Here is a 26,252-nt window from a genome sequence, read left to right as displayed (position 1 = left end):
GACACTAAAGTTATTCTCCAACTTCCGGGTTCTTTGATTTGTCCGTTTTAGCTCATTGACAATGGTGGTGATAGCTTCTTCCGGATGTGGGATAAGCGCTTTGCTTTCGGTGAGGCGTAGGGGCAATATATCCACTCATAAGATCCGGTACTAACTCTCTGTTTGTGTTGGCTTGGTATTCTTGGTTCGGTATGACTGTTGATTTATGTATGGTTCTTTGGCGGTTTTGGAACCCGATCTTGGTTATTCGAACTGCCGTTTGGTGATTCGAAATCACGGAGGAAAATTCCTCGATTTGTATTTTGTGGCTTCCAATAATTACATCCCCGATTGAACCGGTTATTTCTTCCTAAAGAGTTGATACTACATGCCTCTGCATTAGTATCCGGATAATCTGAACACTCTTGATGGTATGGCCTTCATCGAACATAGCTCACAAATGGTATAACAAGGCTTGGATGGGTGAGGTTTTAGCTTGGAAATTGTTTAGTTTTGGAGGATTCATGGAGAACTGATCAAACTTCTTGTTCAGATTTTCAAGTCTGTTGATAGGCTTGCCATAATTGATAGCATTACTTGATTTGGGTCTTCTTGAATTTGGTTGCCAAATTTCTTGGCACCCCTCCACTCTAGCTACGCCCTCGTTGCTAGTACTCCATTGTTGAGTGTCTTGACTAAATTCTCGAGAAAGTTGTAGGCTTCCTCTCCATCCAATGATGTAAACTTACCTTGATGCATTGATTGTATCATCCGCTTGTTCATAGTAGAAAGTCCTTGAAAGAAAAAATGAGCGATTATTGCTCTTATCATAACCATGATGTGGACATGAGACTAGCAGATTATTGAATTTCTCCCAACTTTGATGATATTCTTGATCCACCTTCCCTTTGAAATTTCTGATGGGGTGAAACTTGCTGCATGACATCACATTTTCTGGGGTGGGTAGAACTTGTTCATAAACTTTGTTCTCAACTTCTCCCGGTTGTTGATTGAATTGATTAGTCGCGGTTAACCATTTAGATGCTTTACCTTCGGTGAGAGTGGAAAAAAATTAACTTGATACTCTCATCCCGATATTCTTGTTCTTGAAAGTTAGGGGATCGATAGAAATTTGTTCATGTGAACATAAAATTTGAACATTATGCGAACCATTGAACTTTGGAAGCATAGAGATTCTTGATGCTCTCTAAGTTCAAACCGGTTAAACTTCGTCTCTAGAAAAACAATCTTGCTTGGGTGGGTCTCCATGATTGGCGAATAGAAATCGCTTCGGCTTCTTCCTCTGTTGTGCTTGCATGGGTGGGATATAGCTTTCAGGATTATTGGTGTCCAAAACACCTCCATCATTGTTGTGTGCGGCCATTGTATCAATCTTGTCTAGTATTCTTGTGAGTCGGTTGTTAAACCTTGTCCACTTGTGTTCTTCTTGGGGCGATGATATGGATGACGGGGCATACACTAGAAAATTCTATCTTGAAAATAACAAAAACTATCCTACTATGCAACTATTCTAAATTATACTAGAATGTAAAACTACTTTTCTTCAACTGGGTTGGGCTTTGCAGCTAGTATCTGCATGTTGTCTAAAAGTCGTCTCTTCTAGGGTTATGGTGAATCACTTGGATTGCTTAAGTACCATTGCCCACGAGGCGATAGTCCGTTTGTCAAGATTCGGACAAGAAACACTAGAGTTTGATTTTTATTTGTGTTGGCTTACAACTTCAATTGTTGAAAAGGTCCTAAATGCAATTATACTAGAAAGCAATAAAACTAAACTATAATGCAACTATACTAAGAAAGCAATAAAAAGAATGAAGATTCGACTAACCTGGATGGTAGATCTTGTCTTCGAGATGTCCTTCAAGCTTCTTTCTTTCTTAAAAGGATGGATGATGCGGCTAAAATTACCTCAAGATCCAAAATTCTAATCTTAAAAGAAAACGTTAAACATAGACAACTTAAAACGGCAGCGGCGCCATTGACACTACCTCTTTTTGTGTGTGTAGATGAGATGATGGGTGATGTAGATAGATGATGATCGTTGAACAAATAGAAGCGTATCAAAACCTAATTATCCCTCAATAAGTAAAGGATGAGTAGGGTATCGTTCCACTTTTAAGTGTATGTTATGTGAAGGACAAGACTGGAAAGGGGGTTTGAGGGATTAAAAACTATGATTGTAGAGATTTTAAATACTAAACTAAGATAAACTAACTAAACTATTGAGAATTTATAAGAGAGGGAATTCAAGAGATTAGAATCCACCAATACTTTTGATCTATGACCTTCTACTTCATGGTTGTTCTTACAAGTAGACTACAATTAGGCAATCGAGCGAGTGCCGATGCCCTCTTGGACGAAACATTGTTAACAATTAACTCTACTTAAGGTTGTTCCTATGTTTATGCTATTAATATCTTTTTTCCTTTTATGTAAGCTCGGGCAGCCATTCAATGTATTACCAAGAGCAACATCAAGGAGTACTTCCTAATAGGGCAGCCATTCAATGAATCACCACTTAAGGCAAACACAAAGAATACTTCCCCTAGGCAGCCACTCCCTGAGCTACCCCTTCTAAGGCAACACAAAGAATACTTCCCTAACTCTAAAGAATTACACTACTAGAAGAAAAGTAAAGAACACTAGCATGATATTAATATTGCAAAACATAAACCCTATTCTATACTTCCATCCCCTGGTGTGGGCAATGGAACTAATAACTACAAACATAAAAAACTAACCTGATTGAAGAACACCATGAACCAGAAGAATCATTAAACCTTAAGCTCTGGCTTCATCTTCTCCCTTTAAGGAGAAGATTAGCCTTCCATAAAGAAGGAAGAACAAGAAGAAGAAGAGTTGAAGAACATAAGACTAGAAAGACTAATTTATTAAGACTCAGCTAGTTAAAACCGATCTTTTATTATTAATCTCTCTCTGCCTCAAGTTCTGGAGACAAGAATATAAGTGAATTGTCCAATTACATGAGGCACTTAGGTCCTCTATTTATAGGGGTTACAATGAGCTCTAGAAGCATTCCAAACCGTCATTTGTTTCCTAATACAAATAGACTTCTTCCAGAGTCCGACTTAGTCTTCAAAACGAGAAGGAATTGGCTCAATTAATGGGATTCATGCGTCTAGGCGCATTATTCATGCATCCCAGACTTAATCAATGCGTCTGCGGGCGCCGATTTATCGTCCCGCGCAATAAATGCGTCTGGGCCTTCGATACATCGTCCCGCACGCGTAAGCCGATTTTCTCTCTTACGCTCTATCCTTCTATCCTCTTTTTGCGGGGCTTTGGTCCAAACAACGAATCTTTTGGCCTTGGGCTTCCAAATAAACTTTAAAATAGGTCCAAGTCGCATCTTTAACAGCTCCAATTCCTTGGCCTTCTCCATGATTGTCCACGGGCCTCCCATGCGATCCTTAATGCTCCGAATTGCTTCGTTTTACCCCATTTTCTCTATAATTCTACAAAACTCTCTTTTTCACCTGTAGAATCTTAAAACACAACTTATAAACACTATTAGTCCACTAAGATGGCTAAACAAGAGGCATAATCAAGGGTTAAATAGCACTTTTTGAGCACTTATCAGTAAATAAACACCAACATGGTTGAAAGTTTGTCCCTGACTCTTGTTTACTGTCATTGCATAACACACTTTGATGGGGAATTGTTTCCTCTTGAAGACAAACGACCACTTTGTGTCAGTTGGAGATAGGACAATTCTTGGAATATAGATAGGTTCACCTATGTTTGTACCTGTATTTATGAATTTGCTTATATGATTGTAAAGTTCCAAATATAATTGAATAAAAGAATATTTAGTAGATCACGTATTTTCGTACCCGTTATAATTTTTACTTCAATAACTTTGGATCCCATCCTTGTCACAATCAACCTAGTTCCATTGCAAAGCCCCGCACTCTGATTCAAATTCCGCATTAACATTATAGGAACACTAACTTTCAACTCAATGTTATGGTTTGGTAATCCAGAAAACTGAAGAGTATTCAAAAATTCTGTAGGAAAGAGAACGTCCTATTCAGCAGACTTTCCTGTAAAACAACGAAGTAATAAGATAATAAAAGTTAAATTTTGTAAAAGAAAAACAGTTATTTATATAACTACTTTGTTTAACGTGCTAACCTTCTATAGGACAAAGTGTGTCTGCACTCAAGTAACTCTGTAAATCTCCTGGAAGTGATGAAATAATGTATGAGTTGATTTCATCAACTGTTTCATTCTTGGGGGCCAAGATGCTTCTTTCCTTGAGGTACTTTATAGAACCGTGATTGTTTGAAAAAATCTGGATAAATATTTGAAACAATATCTTTAATTGAGTCTTCTGATTCAGGAATAAGAAGATCATTTGGAATCTATATCCATGTTGGCTCGATATCGTTCTCTATAGAAATTGCTGGCAACTTTCCGTCTCCTAGATCTAGAACCCATTTGTTGAAATCTTCTATAGAGCTAGTTGTTTCTGGATCAACATTGTCACTTTTTAATCTCATGTTTTGAGTCAGATGAAAAACTTTACATTCTCCCCAGATTTTAGACCTGTCAAATAGAATTAAAGATTGCAAAATTAAAAATTGCTCAAGGTTACTAAATGAATTATTTGATAAAATTAAGATTGTTTGATATATTCAAAATGGTACCTGTTTATTGAAGCGTCAACAATGTCACCTCTTTTACCCCTTGGAATAACTGGCAAAATCTGTCTGAAGTCTCCACCCATTAAAAATGTTTTGCCGCCAAAATATTTGTTATTTTCATCCATTATGTCTTTTAAAGTTACGTTGGCGACTGAATCCGTGCCTATGAGTCATTGGAGCTTCATCCCATAAAATAAGATCTGCTTTTTGTATTAGCTTCGCCAGTTCTTCATGCTTTGAGATTTTGCATGTCGACTCTTCACTAGTAGGAATTTCAATATTGAACCTAGAATGTGTTGTTCGCCCACCTGGTAGGAGTAGTGATGCTATTCCAGAAGAGGCAACTGCAAGAACAATTTTACCTTTAGATCTTAGCTTTGAGATGATAGTTTTGTACAGATATGTACGACTTTCCGGTTCCTCGGTCGCGTAAACAAAAATACACCTCCATTCGTGAATATCTTTGCTTGGGTGGTCGACGAATACTTCACTTTGCTTTCGGTATTAAGGACTTCATGCATTCTAACGTATTCATCACGTAGTGAACGACAATCATAGTCAAGTTCTCCTGTGATCAGTCTATTACCAGTTGGCATCTGGTCTTTCATATTTGGAAATGGGAAGTCATTGACCTTTGCCAAAGTTTTACCTCTTCTAAGCATGATTTTTTCAATCTCGCATAGAGCGAGTGTAGTTCTTTATTTTCTCCTCTGATAAAATCAATGTCTGATTTCCATTGATTCTTCTATACTGAAATAACATGTCATCTCCTAGTGCCTAGTGATGTTTTTCCCATAGTTTTTCAGGAAATGATATCTCACACATCAACATTAGCGTCACAAACAGCTCACGTAATGCTTTAGGACATAACTATCCGCTAGCTTCTTTTAGTGCATCATCCCACTCTTTGTCATCATCGAGCAAACCTAGTGCCTGGCAGGTAAATTTAATTGAACAATTAAATATGTATAATTTAAAATTAAAATTCTGCATATATTAACTTCAGGAGTTTTTCAAAATAGACAACAGGAAAAAACAAATCTAAATGTGTATGTGTTTCCTAAGTTTATTTGTAAAAGTTTTAGGAGAGTCCCTTTTCTTTATTGTCGGATTAAGTATGCCCCTCCAAAAGTGCTTCCACTGTCTCAGCCAACCTATCCACACTCTTGAGACGAAATCTTGGCACGAAAGTCTCTTAGCAGATGTTTTGTAATCGTTACCCTACTCCCTCCAATAACTGCTGCCAATTTAATTTAAACTTCCTGTTTTAACAGTAATCTATATATATTTAAAATTTTCCTTCTAGTTATCTAGCGTCTAAAGCAGCTTAAGCTTGGAAATGTGACTTGTAGGGACAGGGAAGACATCATGTGCTCGGGTTATCGCTAATCAAGCAGTAAGTAATCAAACATTATTTCCTTAGGGAAGACATCATGTGCTTGGGTTATTGCTAATCAAGCAATAAGTAATGAAACAATATTTCCTTTTTTCCCCATTAATACACACATTTGTCAGTTTCCTCCTATAAATAGACTTACATTTGTGACCCGCTCTACTTGAATTTTTTTTGCTGGCAAGAAATCTTGCTTTCTACTACTAAATTCAGCTAAACATGATTTACCATGTTTTTTTGTCATATCTATTCCTTTTACTTCATTTTACTTTGTTGTCATGACTCCACCGCTAAAAGAAATGTGTTGTGGCCAAAGAAAGCAATAGGATACTTAGTGATGAATGATGACCTAATGAGCGGATGGACTGCATTTCTCAGTTCAGCCTTAACCTGCCTGAGGTTTGGGTAAAAGGTAGGGTAAGTTCTACAAACCCACAAACATCACCCCCACCAATCCAAACACACATAATCCAAAAAATAGAAAATAAAAGAAAAGAAAGAGAAACTGCTAGAAGTGTTTAACTTCCCAAGATCCAACAATTATAATGATATACTAAAATAAAATTTCATAAGTTACCTCACACGCTGCTTTGAAAGTAGGATAAATAGTTCCATTGACTGTTCTGATTTCTTCAAAACTTCTAGGACCTTTGACAATATTAAGCAACATCCGTAAGTAAAATCTCTCCCCTGATGTAGGGTGAGCATAGTAAACACGGCCGATCTTTCTTTTACCCTTTCCCCGTCTAGGAGTCCACACTCTGTCATTGACTTGCCAAACCCATTTAGTGGGAAATTCCATATAAGTAAGTTCTCTAGCAGATGGATACATGGTATTGGCTTTAAACCATTCTGTAAATTTCATTTTTGAAGCTTTCTCGCGTTTGATGACTTCTTCTGGTAAATCATTGTCACCGTAGTAGACAATTTGTTCTCCTTCAAGATGAAATGGAAACCTCTTTACGCTTGGGTCTCTGTATTGAATTTCAAAGTTCAATAATCTCCAACATGCTTTAGAAGCAGAAAGATAACGACAATCAAGAAAACGTCCAACTTCGTCCACAATCTCGAATGATTTGCTTCCCCGTGTCTACATCTGTTGCGACATTCTCAACAATAAAAGCAGTGGCTCTATCTTTGCCCTTGTTAATATATTTGAAAAGATACTTTATTGACCTTGCCTTATTATAATGTTCAACATTTATGTGTGCTTGAAATTTAACACACAAATCGACATTATGTGGTATTACCCACCTATTGTCCAGTTCCTCAGTCTTATCAAACACTTTAACCGTGACTTTACGACCATTGTTTCTTCTCATATAAACGGTGAAGTCATTGTGATCAATTGTAGTATCACTGCAAAAAGCCTTCAGATAGTGTTTAGAACATTTATTTTCCAACATACATGGCGAGCTTGGATTTTTATCTCCACAGGGTCCGTGCATCATAAACTGTGTAACTGCTGCATATGCAACTTTATCTTCTGGGTCAGGAAGCTCGGCTGATTTTAACTTATTTATCTGAGTAGGAGTCTTGGGCTTGGAACCATTATCCAAGAAAAGCAATATATGAGCATGAGGTAATCCTCTCTTCTGAAACTCTATTGTGTATATTGCTGCAAAAACAAAGAAAAGACAATAAAAGAATTTAAGGTAAACTTTTCATATAAGAAAAGATTATTCAATCCAATAGGGCATTAACTGCCAAATTATGCAAAAAAATTATCTTTTTGGAAACTTGAGGAAAGTATGGATTTTAGTATAGCATCTATTTTGAGTATGATACTGCAAAGTAAGTTCTAGGCAAAATGGAGAACTCTCATATCACCGTTTGGCTTGGTAAATAGTTAACATGTGGCTGCAATCAGCCAAGGTGCAACAGAAACCTGGATTCTATAGGTCATCTACCTTCTCAATAATGTGTAAATAGTTAACACAGAAAAGTTTTTTAGATGCAATAGCAACCCATACGTCGCATGAGCATTGGCCTCCCAAACCCATGGGATGCTTCCTAAACACCCCTGCCATAGGCTTTTACTAGTATCCTACACACATTCATCAGATACTTTCTCATCTATCTCTTGAGTAGTTCAGAAACTCCTTCTACCCTGTAGCAATATGAACAATATCGATACTTTTAATTGCTCTCAGGGCCCAGCCAGTCTTGTCCCACCCGGTTTTGTTGTATTTGCCTAAATGAAATGCAGCTCATGGAGCATGTCCTGGAGATTTATATACTATTTTAACTATTGCAGGCCTATCTATGCAAAGGTGATGCTTTATTGGCCTTGGAGGAAGCAATTGCAGTTGAAAATTCAGCCACAATAGCTTTGCAGATTGATCCATCTATTCATCGATCTAAATCATTCAAGGTTATAGTCAATTTTTTTGCAGTAAATAAGTTCACTCAAGTGCATTTGTTGTTTAAGACATCTATCCAACAATATAGTTTGTATAATAGATAATCTTATTTTGGGAATTTATTATAATATGAAGTCATACACTTGTAGGGTGAATCCACCCACATACTTTGCATCTTGCAAATATAATTTGTTTATTTGACATCTGGCTTTTACCAAATAATTGCTTGAAAGGTGCTTTAGTTCTTATGACTATTTTTGTAGGCTCGGGTCATGAAGCTTCAAGATAAACTAACTACTGCAGATATGGTTTCTTAACTTCGATATTGACTGAGACCTCTTTAAATACCTTTTAAGGATATGAGGCAAAGGCAAGGCAAGATGCTGAATTTCCATTATGTAGGTATTTTTAGCTTTAATCTTGTTTAATTTTGGGATTCTTTTTTCTTGTAGGCTAACTTGAGGCGTATGTTGCTTTCTTAGTTGTAACTTGTAAGTATATCATATTAGTGGTGCAGCCATGCGACCTATCCCAATATTCCCAAGTGAAGCTAATTGGAGACATTGATGCATTGATTGAACTACTGCTAGAGTTTGGGTGTTTGCTAAGTCCATGGTTATTTATGTTGTTTTCTATGCTAAGTCGGGATAGTGCAGGAGCTTGACTAAATGTGTTTGAGTTAGGACATATTTACTGTTTAACTTTTCAAAAGTAGGGTCAAAGATAGAAAGGTGTTCATCTGTGCTCAAGATGATTAGTTTATCAGATGTATCGTTAGATTGTCTTGAAGCATGCTTGATGAATAAGCTGAATGTCAGTGTTGTTCGCCATGTAGTTCACATTTTAGAGTTTTTGCATTGTATTAAATGATAGGTTGCAAATTGAGTTTTTCAGTCTGCTTATTTTCCCAAAGTCTATTTTTCTTTTTTTTTAGGTGTTTAACTGAGAGAGTTTCATTTTTTTTTTTATTATTTTCATTGTACGTTTCCTTAACCATAGTACGTCAGTAATTTGTACTCTACTGATCTATCACTTGAAGTCATTCACTTAGGTAGTCATCTTTCTTTTCAATTTAAGTTGATTTTTCACTTGAAGTGTCAGAGAGTTTTGACATAATAAAGATCCCTAATATGTCGCTTCCGTTTTTTTCAATGACATAAGCAGGCAACCTTACATATCAGGAACATCTCACAACTTTTAATTTTACAACAGACGAAGTTGCCAAGTCCAAGCAATCCTATAAATGGCAAAGGGTATTGCTTAAAGTGATTGGAGAAGAACTTGCAAGAGATCAAGCACAAAATATTGATCCTAAAGTGGTAATGTTTGTTATTGGGATTAATTGGGTACTCTTTTATGATTTAAGGTTAGGAAATCTTTTATGTGTAGATAACGATTCCCATTACAGGGGAGGTTGTAAATCTTTCCATGTTAAGGTCGAAAAGTTGATGAGTTATTCTGTAGTGCAACTGGTATTCTGGTAGGGGAACTGAAATAACATCTTCGGATCTTCCTAATATCTGTTTTTCTAACAGGTCTTATACTTGAATCATCTTTCTAAGACATTTTAACTAGATGTAAGTTGAGAGCATCAAGGCAAAGGCAAATCATCAATAAGTGCTCTGATTTTTTTTTTTTTTTTTGGTCATTCACTTCAATGTTTTAATAAAGTTGAACATATATCCTAAATAGCATATACATTGGAAAATAGACATGTATCATCAATTTTTTTCAAAAGTTGTCGGTTATGTTGTGCTGGATTAGGTGTAAGAAGGTTTTTATTTATTTATTATAATGTAGTAAGGCGATGTGTTTCACAAAAATAGAATACAACTGAACATGAATTAAGTATTTTTTTACTTTGACATTTAAAACTTATGTGAAAACATTTAAACATAAAGACCTGACCCCAAAGCTTTACCAAAATGTTTACGCCACACCAAATTAGTCATTAACTTCGTGCGGTTTTATTTCAAATACCCGAGCAACAATATCAGGGGCATCTTCAAGTTTTAGTCCCTTAGAAACCTTGTCCAATGCCATTTGAATTTCAGGCCACTTGGGGTTGCAAGTAAATGTGGTGAAAATGTCAGGAGTTCCAGCCCATCTGGAAATGGCTATGGCATCCCCGATAATTTTGTACCATATATCTTGGACCACCTGTAAAACAATGGTAAAACTAATCATTTGTCATTATAAATTAGTTTTAAAACTTGTAAGTGAGTTTTGAGGATTTCAATAGACTTAATTACCTGTAAAGATGATGGTAAAACTAATCGCCCTACCAACGATCTTGGGTTTAGTGTCCCCAGAAACAACAGCATCAACCAAACCTTGGTACAATTCTGCACATATAGTATGTTGGTTATTTCTAACCCATGAAAGCCTCATCTCCTCAACAGCAGTGTATGCATCTACCCAAAACTGTAGCTTCAATCATTTACTTTTGATTATTGTTAGCCCTTCATTTCCTCTCATTTGCATTCTAAATGCATCGTACTCTCTCATGGTAACATGTTGTCTTTTACCCACTTTACTACCATTTCTGTACTTGGTTTCAGGCACATATCCATCTGCTCCGTTAGGAAATAAGAGAGGGTATTGCATTGACATAAAACTTGGAAAAGTTTCATCAATTCCCTTTAAGCCGTATCCTTTGTTGTCAACAATAATGTCACGGTGACCTTGAGATTCATCTCTATTACCAACAATGAAGCAGCTACCTCATTAGAAGTTGGTAAGTTGTAGAACCTTCCATCAGTTACTCTTCTACTAATGAGTCTTATACTAACATCAACGGTTTCAAATTCTTCAAAATGATCTCTCGCCATTCTATAAGTCTCAGCTATTCTGTTGTTTTCATTTAACATGCTAATGAGTCCTGCTATAATGTTTGGATCCAACAGTTTCTTCTTTTCAATCTTCTTACTAAAAGAGTTCAATCTGTTTTGCACTTCGTTGCCTGTATCATATATGTATAACTGCCCAAATTTAGGAGTCTGGCCTGGCACAAAGGGGAAAAACCCAAATTAACTCGTAAAGAACATGTAAAAACAAAATAATTACGAAAATTCAAATGGCTAATTATTTGCTCCATTTTTCATTGAAGAAAATCATATCTATGTAAAAAATGTAATATTAGCCAATAAAAAAAAATCTAATATCCTAATATCTAAGAATCTAATATTTTGAAGAGGGTATTGTAGTTCATTGGCTGTATCATATATGTATAACTGCCCAAATTTAGGTGTGCCTGGAATTGGTAGCAGAGAACCAATTTTGTGGTGATTTTGTCCGCTAATCTTAAAAACATATGGTCCTCCACCATTGTTTATTTTTTTATCGATCACTCCCCCAGTTGATGTGAAAGCAAACATCGAGTTATACACCCTCATGTTTTCTCTGTAATTTGTAGACATTGAACCACCTTCAGAATCTAGTAGCTGGTTTAGGAATGGAGGCGCATCAGCTAAAAAAGGAAGCTGAACTTTTCCATGGAGGCAGCATATTCCAAACTTTGGTTTCTTGATCTGCTTTGTTCTACCAACCCTTTCTTCATACCAAAGTATTGCTCCACAAAACGAACACATAGACTTTGGCTCTCCAAAATTCCAGGCTTCTTGACAATTTCCTGTGTTAAACACAAACATATAAATTTGTTTAGGAATTTTTATCATAATACAAAATTAAAATATATTGAAAATCTTACTTTTATGTTCAGTTTCATTTTATATGTCTTCTTCATCACCATCTGTTTCACTACTCATCATTTGTGAATAATAATCTTCGTCTAATTATACAGACTCATTAAACTCAACAACAACGGATTTTTTCCTCTTCTTCTTCAGGTCAGCTCTTTTTTGTTTGGAAATTGTTTTCATTAATTCATTTCTTTCCTGATTTTGCATACACTCAACACCAAGAGGCCTTTTCCTTTTTTCCGCTAAATAACTCATTCGATTAGATCGATTAAGTTTACATTCTGCTTTGCTTAAAACTGGATAAGTGCCTGCAAAATCAATCAATTATAGTGTTTTTCTGCCGCAATATTTGTGCTAGTGTACAACATAACTCAACAAAAAGGAGAGGGTATATGAACTGATATCAGGTGGACTCATTTTCACGATAGATTAGATTTAGAACAATAACCATCAGGATTCACTTAAGCAGGGTACAAAGGATGAAGTTAAATCAAAAGAATTAAATTTCTAAAATGGAAACACTTTTAGTGTTTTCATCATATTCAATAAGCTCTTTTGACCCTTTGCTTGCTATCCTATAACTCATTAGGTTATTCTTTGAAGTATTAACATTAGTGTTGGCCATGGTTAGAATTTATGTCTCGTTAGATTTGGAAAATAGAGATTCCATGACCATGTTCAGTAGATAAAAAAAGGCTGTTAATTCATGTTTATGTTTTTATACACAAAGACAGTACATATGCATGTGCAAAAATGTCAATAGAATGAGTTCGTTTGGGCTGGTTGCAAATAATGCTAGAATCATCATGAGGTATTGGGTACCATCACAACTTCACAACCACAGAGAAAAGCCCAGATCAAAGAGTGGAGGTGTAGAGTCAAATAGAATAGTAGGTAAACATAGAGAAGGTTAGGGCTGGAAACATAATATACCTCATAAAAACGCGAAGATGTGGTATACCGTATAGCATAATAATTATTATATAATCATTCCATTTCCAATTCAATTGATTTAAACTTAAAACTTTCATACCAAAAAACTAAAGAAAAATAAAATAAAACATTCTAATAGTTTATGCTGAAAAAATAGAGCAAACACTGTCTTTCTAACATTTACTTTCATAATATAAGGAATATGTGTGATAACATGTTAAATTCTAGGCATGTTTGTGCTTGAAATACCTTACCACTGCATACCTTTCCCCACAGAGTGAATATAGGTATTAAGATTGAATCAATACCTATTTTTTCCTTTGATTTTATTCTTGTCCTTCTTGCTGCTCTAGGTTTTGCTCTATTTTTTGATGCTCTACCACTGGTTGAAGCACGCTTTGATGTTCCCTTTGATACCATTGAAGCTATATAGATGAGAGTTTTAAGAAAGTTGAGTTTGGTATAAGAAGTTGAGTTTTTGGTTTAGTAGGTTTTAGGAATTCAAAATCTAACTCGGCTGCTAGGTTTGAGAGTTTTAATAAATAAGAAGTGGAGTTTTTGGTTTAATAGGTTTTAGGATTTTTTTTTATTAGGATTCGTAGAGTTTTAAGAAATCAGAAGTTGAGTTTGTACGTGTGTTTTGATATTTGAGGAGGCCCAAATAAATACAAAATAAACGAAGGAGTCTATGAGAATGCCTGGTTAAGAAAACAAATGTTTTGATATTTGAGTGGATCTAATCATTAATAACTTTTTGTGAAAATTGTTCTGATACAATACTAATTTCATGGATGTATTAAATTAGTACACCCTCACCCTGACAAACTATGCGTTATTTGCATGAGAGCATTCTTTTTTTGGGCAACTATACAAAGTTTCAATTAGTAAATAAGTATGTTCCTGTTGACACTTTATGTTGATCAAGTTCTGAAACCTACTTAACCACACAACTTGCAAATGCTCCCAACTTTACTTTAGTTAGCTGTTCAAATGGTCATTTTTAGATTTGCTTAGGCCGCAGCCAAGTTACTACATCAAGAAAAGTATCAGGCAGATAAAACTTTGCACATCTTATTCATCGACATCGACATTTCATTTCCTTCCTATTTTCAGCAATCATCAGTATATTATATGTTTCCATGATGTCAAGCATCTCAATGGTTTCCTTTGATTTGATTTCTTGGAATGCCATCTTCAATATGCCTTTTATTGGAGAGCATGTGCATATCTGCGATGTCCAACACCCGTATCCAGAGATGATGACGAATAAGGACAGCTTCAACTTGGATGTCCCAAAGAACATTAGCATTATCATGCCTCTGTAGCTAACATATCTAGGACAGGCAACAACAGAGAATTCACCTATAAAACACCATCAGTAATGCATTTGTCTACCACTGATTTGGATAAGCTTCTCTATAATAGGGGTGGGCAATGGGCCGGGTCGGGCTAGCCCGGCCCTAAAGTCCCTATAGGGCCGGGTCATAAGTCTAAATTTCAAGCCCTGACCCTACCCTAAGCCCTCTTTAACAGTTTAAGGCGGGCCTATATATTTTCTTCTTTTTACTGCACCAGTTTTAAAACTCATTTATATTACAAAAAAAATTCAAAAAGATTTGCAAACTCAAAGTCCCACCACTTTGAAATTTGAATAACAACCAATCTAGTAATAATTCTTGATAAGTCTAACAATTTAAAATGCATATCCACAATCTAATAAACTGAAGTACATAGAGACTCATATTTATATTTCAAAATTACGGTTAAAATGCACAAGACACATTTTGGAATGAGCTTTCATCGACATAAATCCATTATTTCTTGTACTCAAATCTCACCAAATTTACATTTAACATTGAAGAACACAAAGACAAATAAGAGTATGGAATGAGTTTTTACTGGCGTCAACCTATTTTTCATTAGGCTAGTGCCCAGTGCTCATTATTGTTCTTGGCGACTAGGTTAGACGGGGAGTTGTGAGGTGTACGTGAGTTGTGAGATAGAAACAATTAGGTTTACAAGTTTTTATGATATAAGACAAGTTATTAGAAGTACCCATACGGTAAGTGATAAATTACAAAGGATAGTGTTATTTTAATTGAAAATATGTAACAAGGAGTTGGATAGTTTTAGTTGTGTATTTTATAGTGAAATTATAATTAGGGCTTGGTTAGGGCTTGGTTAGGGTCGGGCCTATGTTTCAAAACCTTAGCCCTGACCCTGCCTTAGAAGGCATTAAGGCCGGGTCGGCCCTGCCCTAAACTCTGTGAGGGCTTTATAGGGCTTAAGGTCGGGTCGGTCAGGGCCGGGTTAGGGTCGTTATGGCCAAATTCCCACCCCTACTCTATACTTTGTGTCTTCTCCCATCAAGCACTGTCGTGCAGCATTGCTTGCGCGCCTGTTCAGAGCCCTCTTCATTTGGTGTTTCTTTCTATCGCAACATGGAAGCTAGAGTACGCTTCTTCTCTTTCTGAAATGAACCACTCTCAGTTGCTGCTCCTAATGTTTCAGAATATGAGGTTGATGTTATAGCAACTTCAACAATAGAGGAACATTAACTTGCCCTTCTAGGATTGTATCTTTTTCGATCTCGATTAAAGAAGTTGTGTCATCTTTAACATTTTCCTCTTTCTTCTCATCAGGGACCACATCAACATCTTTAAAAGCCTTTTCTCCATCAAAAGATTTCTCGGCAACCTTCAAAGCAGTGAATTTGATTCATTTCCATCTTCGATGATCGATAGAGTGGGGCTCTGTATCTTTTTAATCTCGGCAGATGCAAATTCACTTTTAATATCTTCCTGTATTTTCTCTTGATCACTTGAATAGCCTCAAAGGTTTTTTCCTTCAAAAGATTTTCCGGCAAGTATAGCGAAACTGGAATCAACCCCTCTTAAGTTTTGGCAAATCCGCGGGTTCTATACCATTGGCGGTGTCAACCAAAGGCACTATACCATCTTTAACAATTTCTTCTTTCTTTTCTTCAAGGATCACTTTAAGCCTCCACTGGATAGTACGGGTTCTCCGGCAAGTATAGCGCTGGAATTAGCCCCTCTTCAGCTTTGGCGATCCACGGGCTCTGTACCATTTAGCGGTGTCAACCGAAGGCACTATACCATCTTTAACAATTTTTCTTTCTTTTCTTCATGGATCACTTCCGCCTCCCTGGATAGTACCAGGTTCTTCAAAAGACTCTTTGATAACTTAAGCGGGATTGGCATCAACCCCAACTTCTTGCTTTGTCGTCTTAGGTTCAAATGATGCCCGTCTTTATTTTTTTCTGACTTCTCTTCTTCAGCTTTTCCTACTTGGCCCAACTCTTACGATGAATTCTCAACCTCATCAAGCGAAGTTTCATCTTTACGTACCTTTGTCCATATTAGTCTTATCCAAAACATCGGGAATAGCAACTATTTCTTTGTATTCGAACTGATGGAGTTTTGAATGCAAACGTATCGATTGAGGACTCGGTAACCTCCATTTGCTTTATCGACATATACTCCATCTTTCACAACTTCACTCTCGGCACTTTCCTTAGGCTCAATATCCTCAGATTTTTTATCAACATCTTCAACAGTTTCAAGTTAGTTTCTTGGTTTTGTCCGCCACGTCCACAACCCGATTCGGGTTTTCCACTACTTTAGTGCTTTCGCGAACTTTTGCAAGCTTTGTGTAGTTGGAGAAAGGGATTGTCATAACCTTTATTCTGTCGAAAGATGATGGATAAGGGCGACTTCAACTTGGATGTCCCAAAGAACATTAGCATTATCGTGCCTCTCAGTAGCTAACATATCCGGGACGGGCAACAATAGAGAATTCACCTATAAAACATCATCGATGAATTCATCTCTCTCTCTCCCGCACATTCTTTTTTTGCTGTTTTGTTAATTTCTCAACTACTTGTTTCTCAGTTAAGAATTTTACATGTCTCTTTTCCGCGCGAGTCCACATACTTTCAATGGAGCAAGACATGGGCGGACTTCAACGGGTTCTCTGGCGAGTCTTCCTTGTATAGAAGATGCCCGATATTTCAACTCGACAATCTTTTCTACTGGAATAACCGCATCATAGTCTACCCTACCCCAATGGCCTTCTAGTTCCAATCCTCTCTGATTAGCCAGTACATCCCGTTTTCCACCTCAATCATCCAGGAAAGACCCCCAAGGCATAATCGGGGCTTCAGCCATAAGACTTATATTTTTATGAGGTTGCTAATGTGTGTGGGTGTGTGTGTGTGTGTGTGTGTGTGGGGGGGAGAGAGAATAAGCTCTGAGATTAACTCAACAGTGTAAACATGTTGCTAAATTGCGATTAGATAAGAGAAACATGGTACACAGAGTGAATGATTAAATTGGAGATTTGCATGTCCGACTATTGTGTCCCTTCTCGATGCAACAACTGCAATGGTTTTTATGCTTTGGTAGCCCCTGAAGATCAATCCATTGTTTCTTTGCAATACCTTCTTCCCCAGAATTCTTAGGAGGGTAAATTATTTCACCATCAATGTTTACCTCACCAATACAGTCAAATCGAGGCATGTCATACGTGCATAAAGGTCACATGGGCTGTGAATAGATCTTGCGTACTCCTTTTATAGCAATCATCAACAAATAGGTACACATCTTTGTTTAACTTCCGAAGTGCTGCACATGCATGTATACATGGAAGGCCAGAAACATTCCAATCATTACATGAACATGTCCTATTCTGAAGATTCACACAATGGTAAACCCTCCTGCCTCAAATCTCATACTCATATGTTGAAGATTGATGTGCCTCAAGTCTTTCACTCAGAACAATATTTTTCTTCAAAACAATAGAAGTACTGGAATGCAATGTTTTGAAAACCAAACCGGTAATCGAACCGATTTTTTGTTAAAATGGTTCAACCAGGTTTAATAATTTTAATTATAATCGAACCGATTTTATTATTTATTTAGCAAATTTTTTAATAATTATAATAATAAAATAAATAAATATATGTTTTAATTCAATATTAATTTATATTATATATCAAAATAAATTTCTTATACAAGAAATACATAGTAGTATGTTGGTTTGGAGTTTGGATTATCTTGTTTAGGTGTTAGGTTCAACTCCCCACATTATCAATTTTTCAAAAAAAAAAAAAAAAAAAAATATAAGGGTGATCCGGTTTAGAACTGAACCGGTTCACCGGTTCAACCACTGTTTAAGCTTAGACCGAGGGTCCAACCATAAACTCAAGTTTTAACTGAACCGAGCCGAAAATTTACCGGTTCCGATCGGACCCGGTTCAACCACCGGTCCGGTCCGGTTTTCTAAACACTGATGGAATGGTCTTCCTTAGGAATATTTGTTGGACTTGAAACCCCACCATCAATTGCTTCTATCTTAACCTCCTCCCATATATCTTCATCCTCGTGATTTGAGGCCTCATAAAAAGTTTGCTCATATTTTAAGAATTTGGTTTAGTAGGTTTTAGGAATTTTGTTTCATTAGGATTCGTATGAAAGAGTGGAAGGTTTTTTTTAGAAATTTGTTTGTATGTCTATTTTGATATTTGAGGAGGCCCAAATAAATACATAATAAAGAGAGGAGAAAGTAACAAATCTAGGGAGGTCTAACTAATATATAGAGTTGCCTTATCAAAGACCATTAATACTGAGTAGTTGAGAATCTTTCAGGTGACTCCACGTCCTTTTTTTTTTTTCACACACACATCAGATTTTATCTAAAAAAATGAATTCTACGCTCTTTTTTGGCAATTTCAATTGTTCGTAGCTCAAAATACATAAAAATCCAAAATAGATAAGTAGATAAAAACCTCTTTCTTAAATCTTATCTCCATTCTTAAATCTTATCTCCTCTCTTCAAACTTCTCTCATTCTTCTTTTCTTCCAAAATTAAACTAAAAATGACATTCTTCTTTTCTTCCAAAATTAAACTAAAAATGACAGAGTGATGTCAAAATTTAAAAACTTTTTCTCTCTCCCCACTTTCACTCACTTCTCTTCTCATCAAAGTATCCTTCATTATTTTTTTTCTTTTCTTGATTTTATGTATTTGTTAATTAGGCTAATAATAATCAACTAAATCCGTGTTTTTTTTGTTTAATTTTTTAATTTTAATTACAAGGGTATTGACTTAGTTGTGTTTTCGCCATTGCCGAATGCCAAGAAGAAAACAAAAAGAGGACGGAAAAAGGATGGGAATGATGATTCTACTGCTGTAGTTTTGTCAGAGAGTATTAGTGAGGCACCAGTTCGAATGACGAGGTCTAGAAGGGGTACTGACTTAGTTGATCTGTCGCCTTCTCCTGTTGCGAGGAAGAAAACAAAAGGAGGACGGAAATTGATTTCAAGAAGTTGAAGTTAAGAAAATGGGACTTGCTTGAATCACTTTTGAGAATAAGTGCCTTGCAATTGTTCTTCTGTGCCGGTGTTCCAAACAGTGATGCTATTGTTGCCTTAGTACCAGAGAGAGTGTTTGTGTTCGAACTGTCTTTCTTCAGTAGTTGTGAAAGTTGAAACAGAATGATCTTCCTCATTACGATGTGAGTATGAGTTTTATCGGTCTAGATCTGTTGTTTTTGATATATATGTTGTGTTTTGTGATTGTTGACGGTAGTTTTGTTTGAATCAGTTCGTTATTTTATTTGTTTTTATAGTGATGAGTTGGTTATACTGTTCACTTTGTAACCGATTCATGTTGGTTTTGTGTTTTATTTGTGTTTCTGGTCTTCTTCTTCTGTTTGTTAGACCAGAAAACATGAAAACTTTTTTACTATAAACGGAAAGTTTATCTTGAAGTTTCTCTACGGTTATAGTTTGTGTTTTTGAACCATGGCTTACCATGTGAGAGACTGATCTTTAGGTGGCTCTGAACTTGATTGCCACTTGACCCTATTTAGGCCAATTTCCTGGTAAATTTTAAGGTGCTCTCCGCTGTTATTGACATATAATTGGTCTTACATTATTTGTAACTATTTACTCAACCATTTAACAGATGACCTACTGTAGCTTTACCCTTGACTTCTCAATACTATAACTGATCAGAACCCTATAAACATTGAAATGGTGGCTATGAGAATCTGATAATTGGATCTACTTTCACTTTTTTTACTAAATTGGTTTGGTCATTACCTGCAGATGTTAGTAAGAGAGAGAAAGTGAAGTAAATAATTCAGTGACTTTAGGTGATGACAAGAGACATGAGTACAGTGATCAGACTCAGTTACTGATGTCAAGCTTTGTATTAGATATCACTGCATGAGATGAGGTAGTTGTATGCAAGCCCATCTCTTTTAAACAGGTTCTCCTCTGATTTCTTCAGGGTGGCAACTGCTTTGTCAGTGAGACCAGCTCTAATATAGAAATTGGCCACTGTAGCATATGTGCTCCAGTCCATTGAGATATGAGATTGACTCTCCATTTCTACAAGAACTTTCTCCATTTCATCAATATTAGATCTCGCCCCATAAGAATTGATGCATATTTACCTACCCTGCTATTTGCCCAAGGAAAAAGAAATGATTGACAGGCAGTTTCTCTTAGTAGGGTGGGAAAAACATAACCAAAGTGACTGTCCACCATACAACAACTGAAAACTGATTGAAAATGCATGGTGTGAACAAAAGCTCATACATATTAGACAATATTTAGACTTATATAGTACGTTAACCCTGAGTAAATACAAAGGGTAAAAGGGTTCGTCACAAAATATAGAACAGAAGACTTGCTACCATAACAAATAATCACAGTATTCTTTTCAGACGCTGGAGAACAGCCGGAGTCCCATATAACTGGTTTTATTCGAACATTCAGGAAAACAAAAGCTTGAAACACACACTGCAGGCTGACATTCCGCCGTAGTATCACTCTGGATCCTCATTTGGTCCACCAATGGAGGAAATCCTTTCCACGGTTGATCTTCTTCTGAAGTTGAAGAACTCCATAGAGCAAAGCTTCCGCTGTTGGAGGACAACCTGGAACATAAATGTCAACAGGCACAATCCTGTCACAGCCACGAACAACAGAGTAGGAGTAGTGGTAGTAGCCACCGCCATTTGCACAACTACCCATCGAAATGACCCATCGAGGTTCAGGCATTTGATTATAAACCCTGCAAAATATTTCATAGGTATTCAGTCATCCTCTTCACTCACTCACTGTAAAAATCGACGACAATAACTAACTAAAATATAATATACGTACACTGATGTTTTTGTGTATTAAAACTTAATTTAAAAATGGAATCAGAACTTAGAAGCAACTAAGTAAAGTTACAGGTAAAAGATGTCCAATTCACAACCTATAGCACAAACCCATTCTGGTAAGATTGCAGTGGAGCAGGAATGTTAACAAATAACATGTCCAAAACACATGTTCTGCTGCTCACAGGCACTAACACAAAGAGCTTTATACAGGAAGAGTACGAGACTGACCGTGTCCTGCTGCTCTAATAAGTTACTTTTACGTATAAATGACATGTTGTATAGTTATACAGACATACTGAGTTACAGCAAAAGGTTAAACATGTCTACAGGCTCCACTTTGCCAAATGACCAACAGGTCATAACCCCCAACAACATTCAAACACCTAAATGAGCAGGTATGTGGAACCATTATCCTTTTCCTATCAGGCACACACACGAACTGCAATACTATGTAAAATGATATGACATTTTATAGTCGTGCAGACAAAGCAAATAGAAGTGTGCAAAGAGAAAGTACAAAAACTCACTTTCACAACACATATAACTACATGTGAATGGTCAAATATCGACCACAAGTTTACAAACTGGCTGATTGAAGATCACAATATCAAGATATTTATTTATTTAGTCATAATATAACTGGGAGTCAAGATGTCAAATCATTCAAGGCCATCTGATAAGGTGAGGGACCCAGGTCTCCGGAGCCATGGAACAAGGTATCCAGCATATCACAGCTGACACTGCCGACCAGCACCTCACCACATAATGATCATTTGGGCACATGAGAAACAAGCAAAGCCACTTGGCTACACCCCCACATGCTGCTTGACCCAGTCAGTAACTGGAACAAAACAGGCTTATCCTACACACAGTTCGGTAAATTGAACAAAATTAGGCTTATCCTACACGTAGTTCAGTAAATGGTCTATGTTCTAAACTGCATTTATAGATATCTAATTTGGATAGACATTCTCGATAGATCCAACAAAGCAAGTGTGAGTAGGGACGTTTCCTGTTGGTGTTTAATATGACCTAACAGAACACTTCTGAAAATAGGAACATCGCATTGATTTCAAAGAGCCCAAAAACTTAAATGCCGAGACACATGAGGTCATTGTTCATACTTACCAGTGTTTGTGTAGAGACACATGAGGTCATTGTAGCAGAGAGGAGTTGAAGCAAAACCATTTTCTTTCATTTTCTGCAGATGGGACACGGATTTATCAGTTAGGCCTGCTCTGACATAACAATTCAAGAGCGCGCCATAAGTTTTATCAATTTATCCATGTGTTTAAGCAATTCTTGAATCTTTGTCGTTGATATATTTTAATTAGTTAGTGGGGTTGATTTGTTTTCATTGTTCTTTGGAGTTAGGTGGGTTCTTTTGGTTTTAGACTTAATGGCGGTTTTTATCAACTTTGGGACCTTGAATTGTGGCACACTGGCTTGGCTTATTAGTTCTATAGTTTTCGGCATAGGCTTAAGTCCTTTAAGCTACGATTTGCTACTATGAGGTTCACCCCCACAAAAGAGCATTAGCAGATGATGCTGTATCTAAGTGGTGATAGGCACATTCAATGGTGGGATACACCAAGATATATTAAGAATAGAAACAGAAAATGTTCATGTTCGGACTGTTAAATGAAGATTCAGAGAAATGTGTACCTAAATAATTATATTGTTGTACGTTTTAGATAATTGTGTAGAGATGGATCGTTCCACAATATGATTCACCAGTTAGACACCAGGGTCTTTTGGTTATTTGTCAAACTATTGAAGTAGCTCTCAGCAGAATCCAAACCTCGGACTCTTCCAATCAGATCTAACTGCACAGCACGTTCCCCTGATGAAAATGTGCACTCAACTTTCTTTTCCATCCATTCAGAAACCTGAGGAACAATGTAACCATGCGAAAAGGTCATGTTAAAAGTAACTTAAAATATATCAAATGAATAATTAAAGTATAGCTACTAACATGAATACGCGTTCTAACTTATCTCACACTCTCATATGGATGACTCTCTCTTTTTCTGACCATAGACTAACAGTCTTGAGCACTTTTATCAATTTTGTTTGTCAGCACCTTACGTAGGACCACTGAAAACACTGCTTTCCCAAAGAGCTAGCTACTTATTTCCTTTTTAGGCCAACAACAAACAGATACTGTGAAAGACTCTGAGACTTCTGTTTTTACCCATTAACACACATATAACATTGCGCATCTGAAGACTTGGAATGTCTTTCCCTTACCCGACTTGCCTCATGTTGATGCTAGACCTATTGGTAGTTGGAGAGGGTGTTTTGGCAATTGAATTTGACCAGAGCAGAAGAAGCATGTATGTGGCCATACTCTCCCTCCATGTTGCAGGACATGAATGAATACTTAAATAATATATATAAGTGATGTACGAACCAAATGGAATAGCATAGACCTACGCTGAGTACGTACTTTTTAGTCACTCTTTTGTTGGCTTCCAAAACTAAAATGATATGTTAATGTCTGAAGTCTGGATAATGATAGGCTGCTTCATCTCATTTTGATTATTACCAGGGGAGGAGATTTTTGTCATGCTTTCTAACAATGAGCTCCTTTTATTTTGCAGTGTCCTTTGTGAAGATGAAAAACAAGCAGTTGTTGTGAAGAGTCAATTGCAACAGCTTGCCAGACCTATGTACAAAACCCCCTTTGTCCATGGTGCTCTTATTGTGTCAACCATCCTTAGTAGTCCCGGACTTAAAGAGCCCGTGGCTGCAGGAAGTCAAGGTAACCCCTAAGTTCTAAGCGGTTCACAATATTATCTTAAATTCTTAATTGTTAACTATAATATTTTTTTTCTCAAGTGCAGGGGAGGAGATTTTTGTCATGCTTTCTAACAATGAGCTCATTTTATTTTTGCGGTGTCCTTTGTGAAGATGAAAAACAAGCGGTTCTTTGTGAATAGTCAATTGCAACAAAATTGCCGGACCTATGTCTGACAACCGGCTTGTCCATGGTGCTCTTATTGTGTCAACCATCCTTAGTAGTCCTGACTTAAAGAGCACGTGGTTTGAAGGAACTCAAGGTAACCCCTAAGTTCTAAGCGGTTCACAATATTATCTTAAATTCTTAATTGTTAACTATGATATTTTTTTCTCAAGTGCAGTGAACATAAGTCGTTCTATTCATTCCTTTTAAGGATTTAATTTGGAATTTGGTCTAACGTGGCTGAAGGAAGTCAAGGTAACCCCTAAGTTCTAAGCGGTTCACAATATTATCTTAAATTCTTAATTGTTAACTATGATATTTTTTTCTCAAGTGCAGTGAACATAAGCTGTTCTATTCACCTTTTAAGGATTTAATTTGGAATTTGGTCTAACGTTAATTTGAAGGAAGTCAAGGTAACCCCTAAGTTCTAAGCGGTTCACAATATTATCTTAAATTCTTAATTGTTAACTATGATATTTTTTTCTCAAGTGCAGTGAACATAAGCTGTTCTATTCACCTTTTAAGGATTTAATTTGGAATTTGGTCTAACGTGTCTCTTGACAATGAGCTCATAGATGTTTTTATATTTGGAAATATAAATTGCTTTTGTCATGTTATTACCTACTTGATATCAAATTGCGGGTTAAGTTCTTAATTCGACATTCAAAATAAAAACAACCTTTTCTCTACAGCAAAATGTGACATTAAAGGATTTAAATCCACGTGTTGAAATTCACTATAGTAACCCATCCACTGCATCAATTCTTGCTTTTGATCCTTTTCAGCGACTCTTGGCTATTGGGACACTGTAAGTTTTTTTTTTTTTTTTAAATATTGTGTGTATGAAATGTTTTACTTATTAGGCTATTACTAACTATTATTAAGTTAAGTATGCATATCCATAAAATATATGACATATCCGTCATCTTCTTCTGTGTGCATTGAGTCGGCTCTCTTGCATCCATGACCCTGCTGCACCGTCAGTTCCTGTTTACTTCTGTTTAAATTTTAAACTTGGATATTACATGTTTGTTCATTTGATGCTTTTGCTTCTTTACATTTCTTAGTTTCAATATGTTACAAGATTTCATGGCTTTATGTAATGATAGATGATGCAAAAGGATCATATATCATGTTGGAAGCGATACTAGAAGCGAGGGTAGCACAAAATGCGAAACAGTTTTTCTTGCGTCTTCTTAATTAGTTCTTATTTTCCTGCATATCTTTAAGCCTCTTCGTTGTTGAATTGGTGCGTAGTCTCATTGAAAATGTGGATCCGATCCACCGTAATAGCAGGTATAAGGATTTGTTCCTGATCAGTAAACATTGGATTTGTATTATAATTTCTGTATTCTCCAGAACACTGATTGCCATAACTGGGTAAACATTCTAAAGGTAGAATCATGGACTGTAAGGAAACCAGTTCAATTATTTATGTTTGTCCACTTTAAACTATATTATTTTCAACTGCCTGGCCTGGACATAGACATGGCCGACTCATATTGTTTGCAAGATAAGGAACAAATTCTTTTGATACCTTAACCTTAGGTTCATCAAAGCTGTTGCTCCCTTAGAGAGGGTGTTTTACAAGGTTTTGTGTAGCGCTCTAACAAGAAAATTATCTATAAAAGAAAATTGAAAGTAAGGATGGTATATGTCACAGATTGTTCTAAGGCATTTGTTATCTCGCTTCATATTACGCATTAATGCGACATCATTTTTGCCTTTGATTTTAGGTGGGTTCTTCTTTGCGTATTTTTGGCCCTCGCATACTTATGTCGCAGGTGACTACGCTCTTTGGAGGGTATGGATTCTTTTCAAATTAAACTAACTGCATGCAGTGAACAGTTTGAGATTTGATTCCCTTTTTAGTTAGGAAATGCTTTTAGCACAGGGATGGTGTGCATGTTTACCAGGGATGGTGTGCATGTTTATTTGTTTGTGGGTCGTGGGTGGTTGCAGTTAATTTGTCTACCCTTTAAAAAAATTATATAGTTCCATGGCCACTTTACACTCCAACACAGGCAAACAAG

General features: G+C 36.4%; 2 protein-coding genes and 2 long non-coding RNA genes across 4 annotated transcripts; 1 reads left to right on the top strand and 3 right to left on the bottom strand.

The window, feature by feature from the left end:
- Positions 1-4,047: 4,047 nt before the first annotated feature.
- LOC147491625 (uncharacterized) lies at positions 4,048-4,792 on the bottom strand. The gene is made up of 4 exons (XM_086567291.1): positions 4,671-4,792; positions 4,458-4,569; positions 4,156-4,354; positions 4,048-4,064 (listed from the first exon to the last, which is right to left on the bottom strand). Exons 1-4 carry the CDS (start codon positions 4,790-4,792, stop codon positions 4,048-4,050), a joined length of 450 nt encoding a protein of 149 aa, XP_086423417.1.
- A 745-nt stretch (positions 4,793-5,537) lies between these two features.
- On the bottom strand, positions 5,538-13,477 carry LOC147491624 (uncharacterized). The gene is made up of 10 exons (XM_086567290.1): positions 13,322-13,477; positions 11,985-12,054; positions 11,129-11,427; positions 10,676-10,768; positions 10,404-10,583; positions 7,915-7,966; positions 7,516-7,678; positions 7,315-7,419; positions 6,638-7,034; positions 5,538-5,600 (listed from the first exon to the last, which is right to left on the bottom strand). Exons 1-10 carry the CDS (start codon positions 13,475-13,477, stop codon positions 5,538-5,540), a joined length of 1,578 nt encoding a protein of 525 aa, XP_086423416.1.
- Positions 13,478-18,826: 5,349 nt separating this feature from the next.
- LOC147491623 (uncharacterized) lies at positions 18,827-20,303 on the top strand. The gene is made up of 2 exons (XR_015198928.1): positions 18,827-19,592; positions 20,188-20,303. It is a non-coding gene; the product is annotated as an uncharacterized LOC147491623 (long non-coding RNA).
- A 717-nt stretch (positions 20,304-21,020) lies between these two features.
- On the bottom strand, positions 21,021-23,689 carry LOC147491622 (uncharacterized). The gene is made up of 4 exons (XR_015198927.1): positions 23,230-23,689; positions 23,056-23,143; positions 22,383-22,455; positions 21,021-21,160 (listed from the first exon to the last, which is right to left on the bottom strand). It is a non-coding gene; the product is annotated as an uncharacterized LOC147491622 (long non-coding RNA).
- Positions 23,690-26,252: the final 2,563 nt, after the last annotated feature.

Source organism: Coptis chinensis, chromosome 6, assembly GCF_015680905.1.
Source record: "Coptis chinensis isolate HL-2020 chromosome 6, ASM1568090v1, whole genome shotgun sequence".
NCBI classification, from domain to species: domain Eukaryota; kingdom Viridiplantae; phylum Streptophyta; class Magnoliopsida; order Ranunculales; family Ranunculaceae; genus Coptis; species Coptis chinensis.
Note: the sequence above shows the minus strand (reverse complement) of the source record. Positions and strands in the feature narration are given on the sequence as shown.

Coding starts and splice junctions, on each gene's coding strand:
- LOC147491624 (XM_086567290.1), bottom strand. CDS start 13,477: ATGGTATCAAAGGGAACATCAAAGCGTGCTTCAACCAGTGGTAGAGCA. Junction 10,769..11,128: donor AGGTAGCTGCTTCATTGTTG/GTAATAGAGATG, acceptor CTATATGTGCAG/AATTGTACCAAGGTTTGGTT. Junction 7,679..7,914: donor TTGGCTGATTGCAGCCACAT/GTTAACTATTTA, acceptor TTGTTTTTGCAG/CAATATACACAATAGAGTTT.
- LOC147491625 (XM_086567291.1), bottom strand. CDS start 4,792: ATGGATGAAAATAACAAATATTTTGGCGGCAAAACATTTTTAATGGGT. Junction 4,570..4,670: donor GTTGACGCTTCAATAAACAG/GTACCATTTTGA, acceptor TCTATTTGACAG/GTCTAAAATCTGGGGAGAAT. Junction 4,355..4,457: donor TAGAAGATTTCAACAAATGG/GTTCTAGATCTA, acceptor TTCCTGAATCAG/AAGACTCAATTAAAGATATT.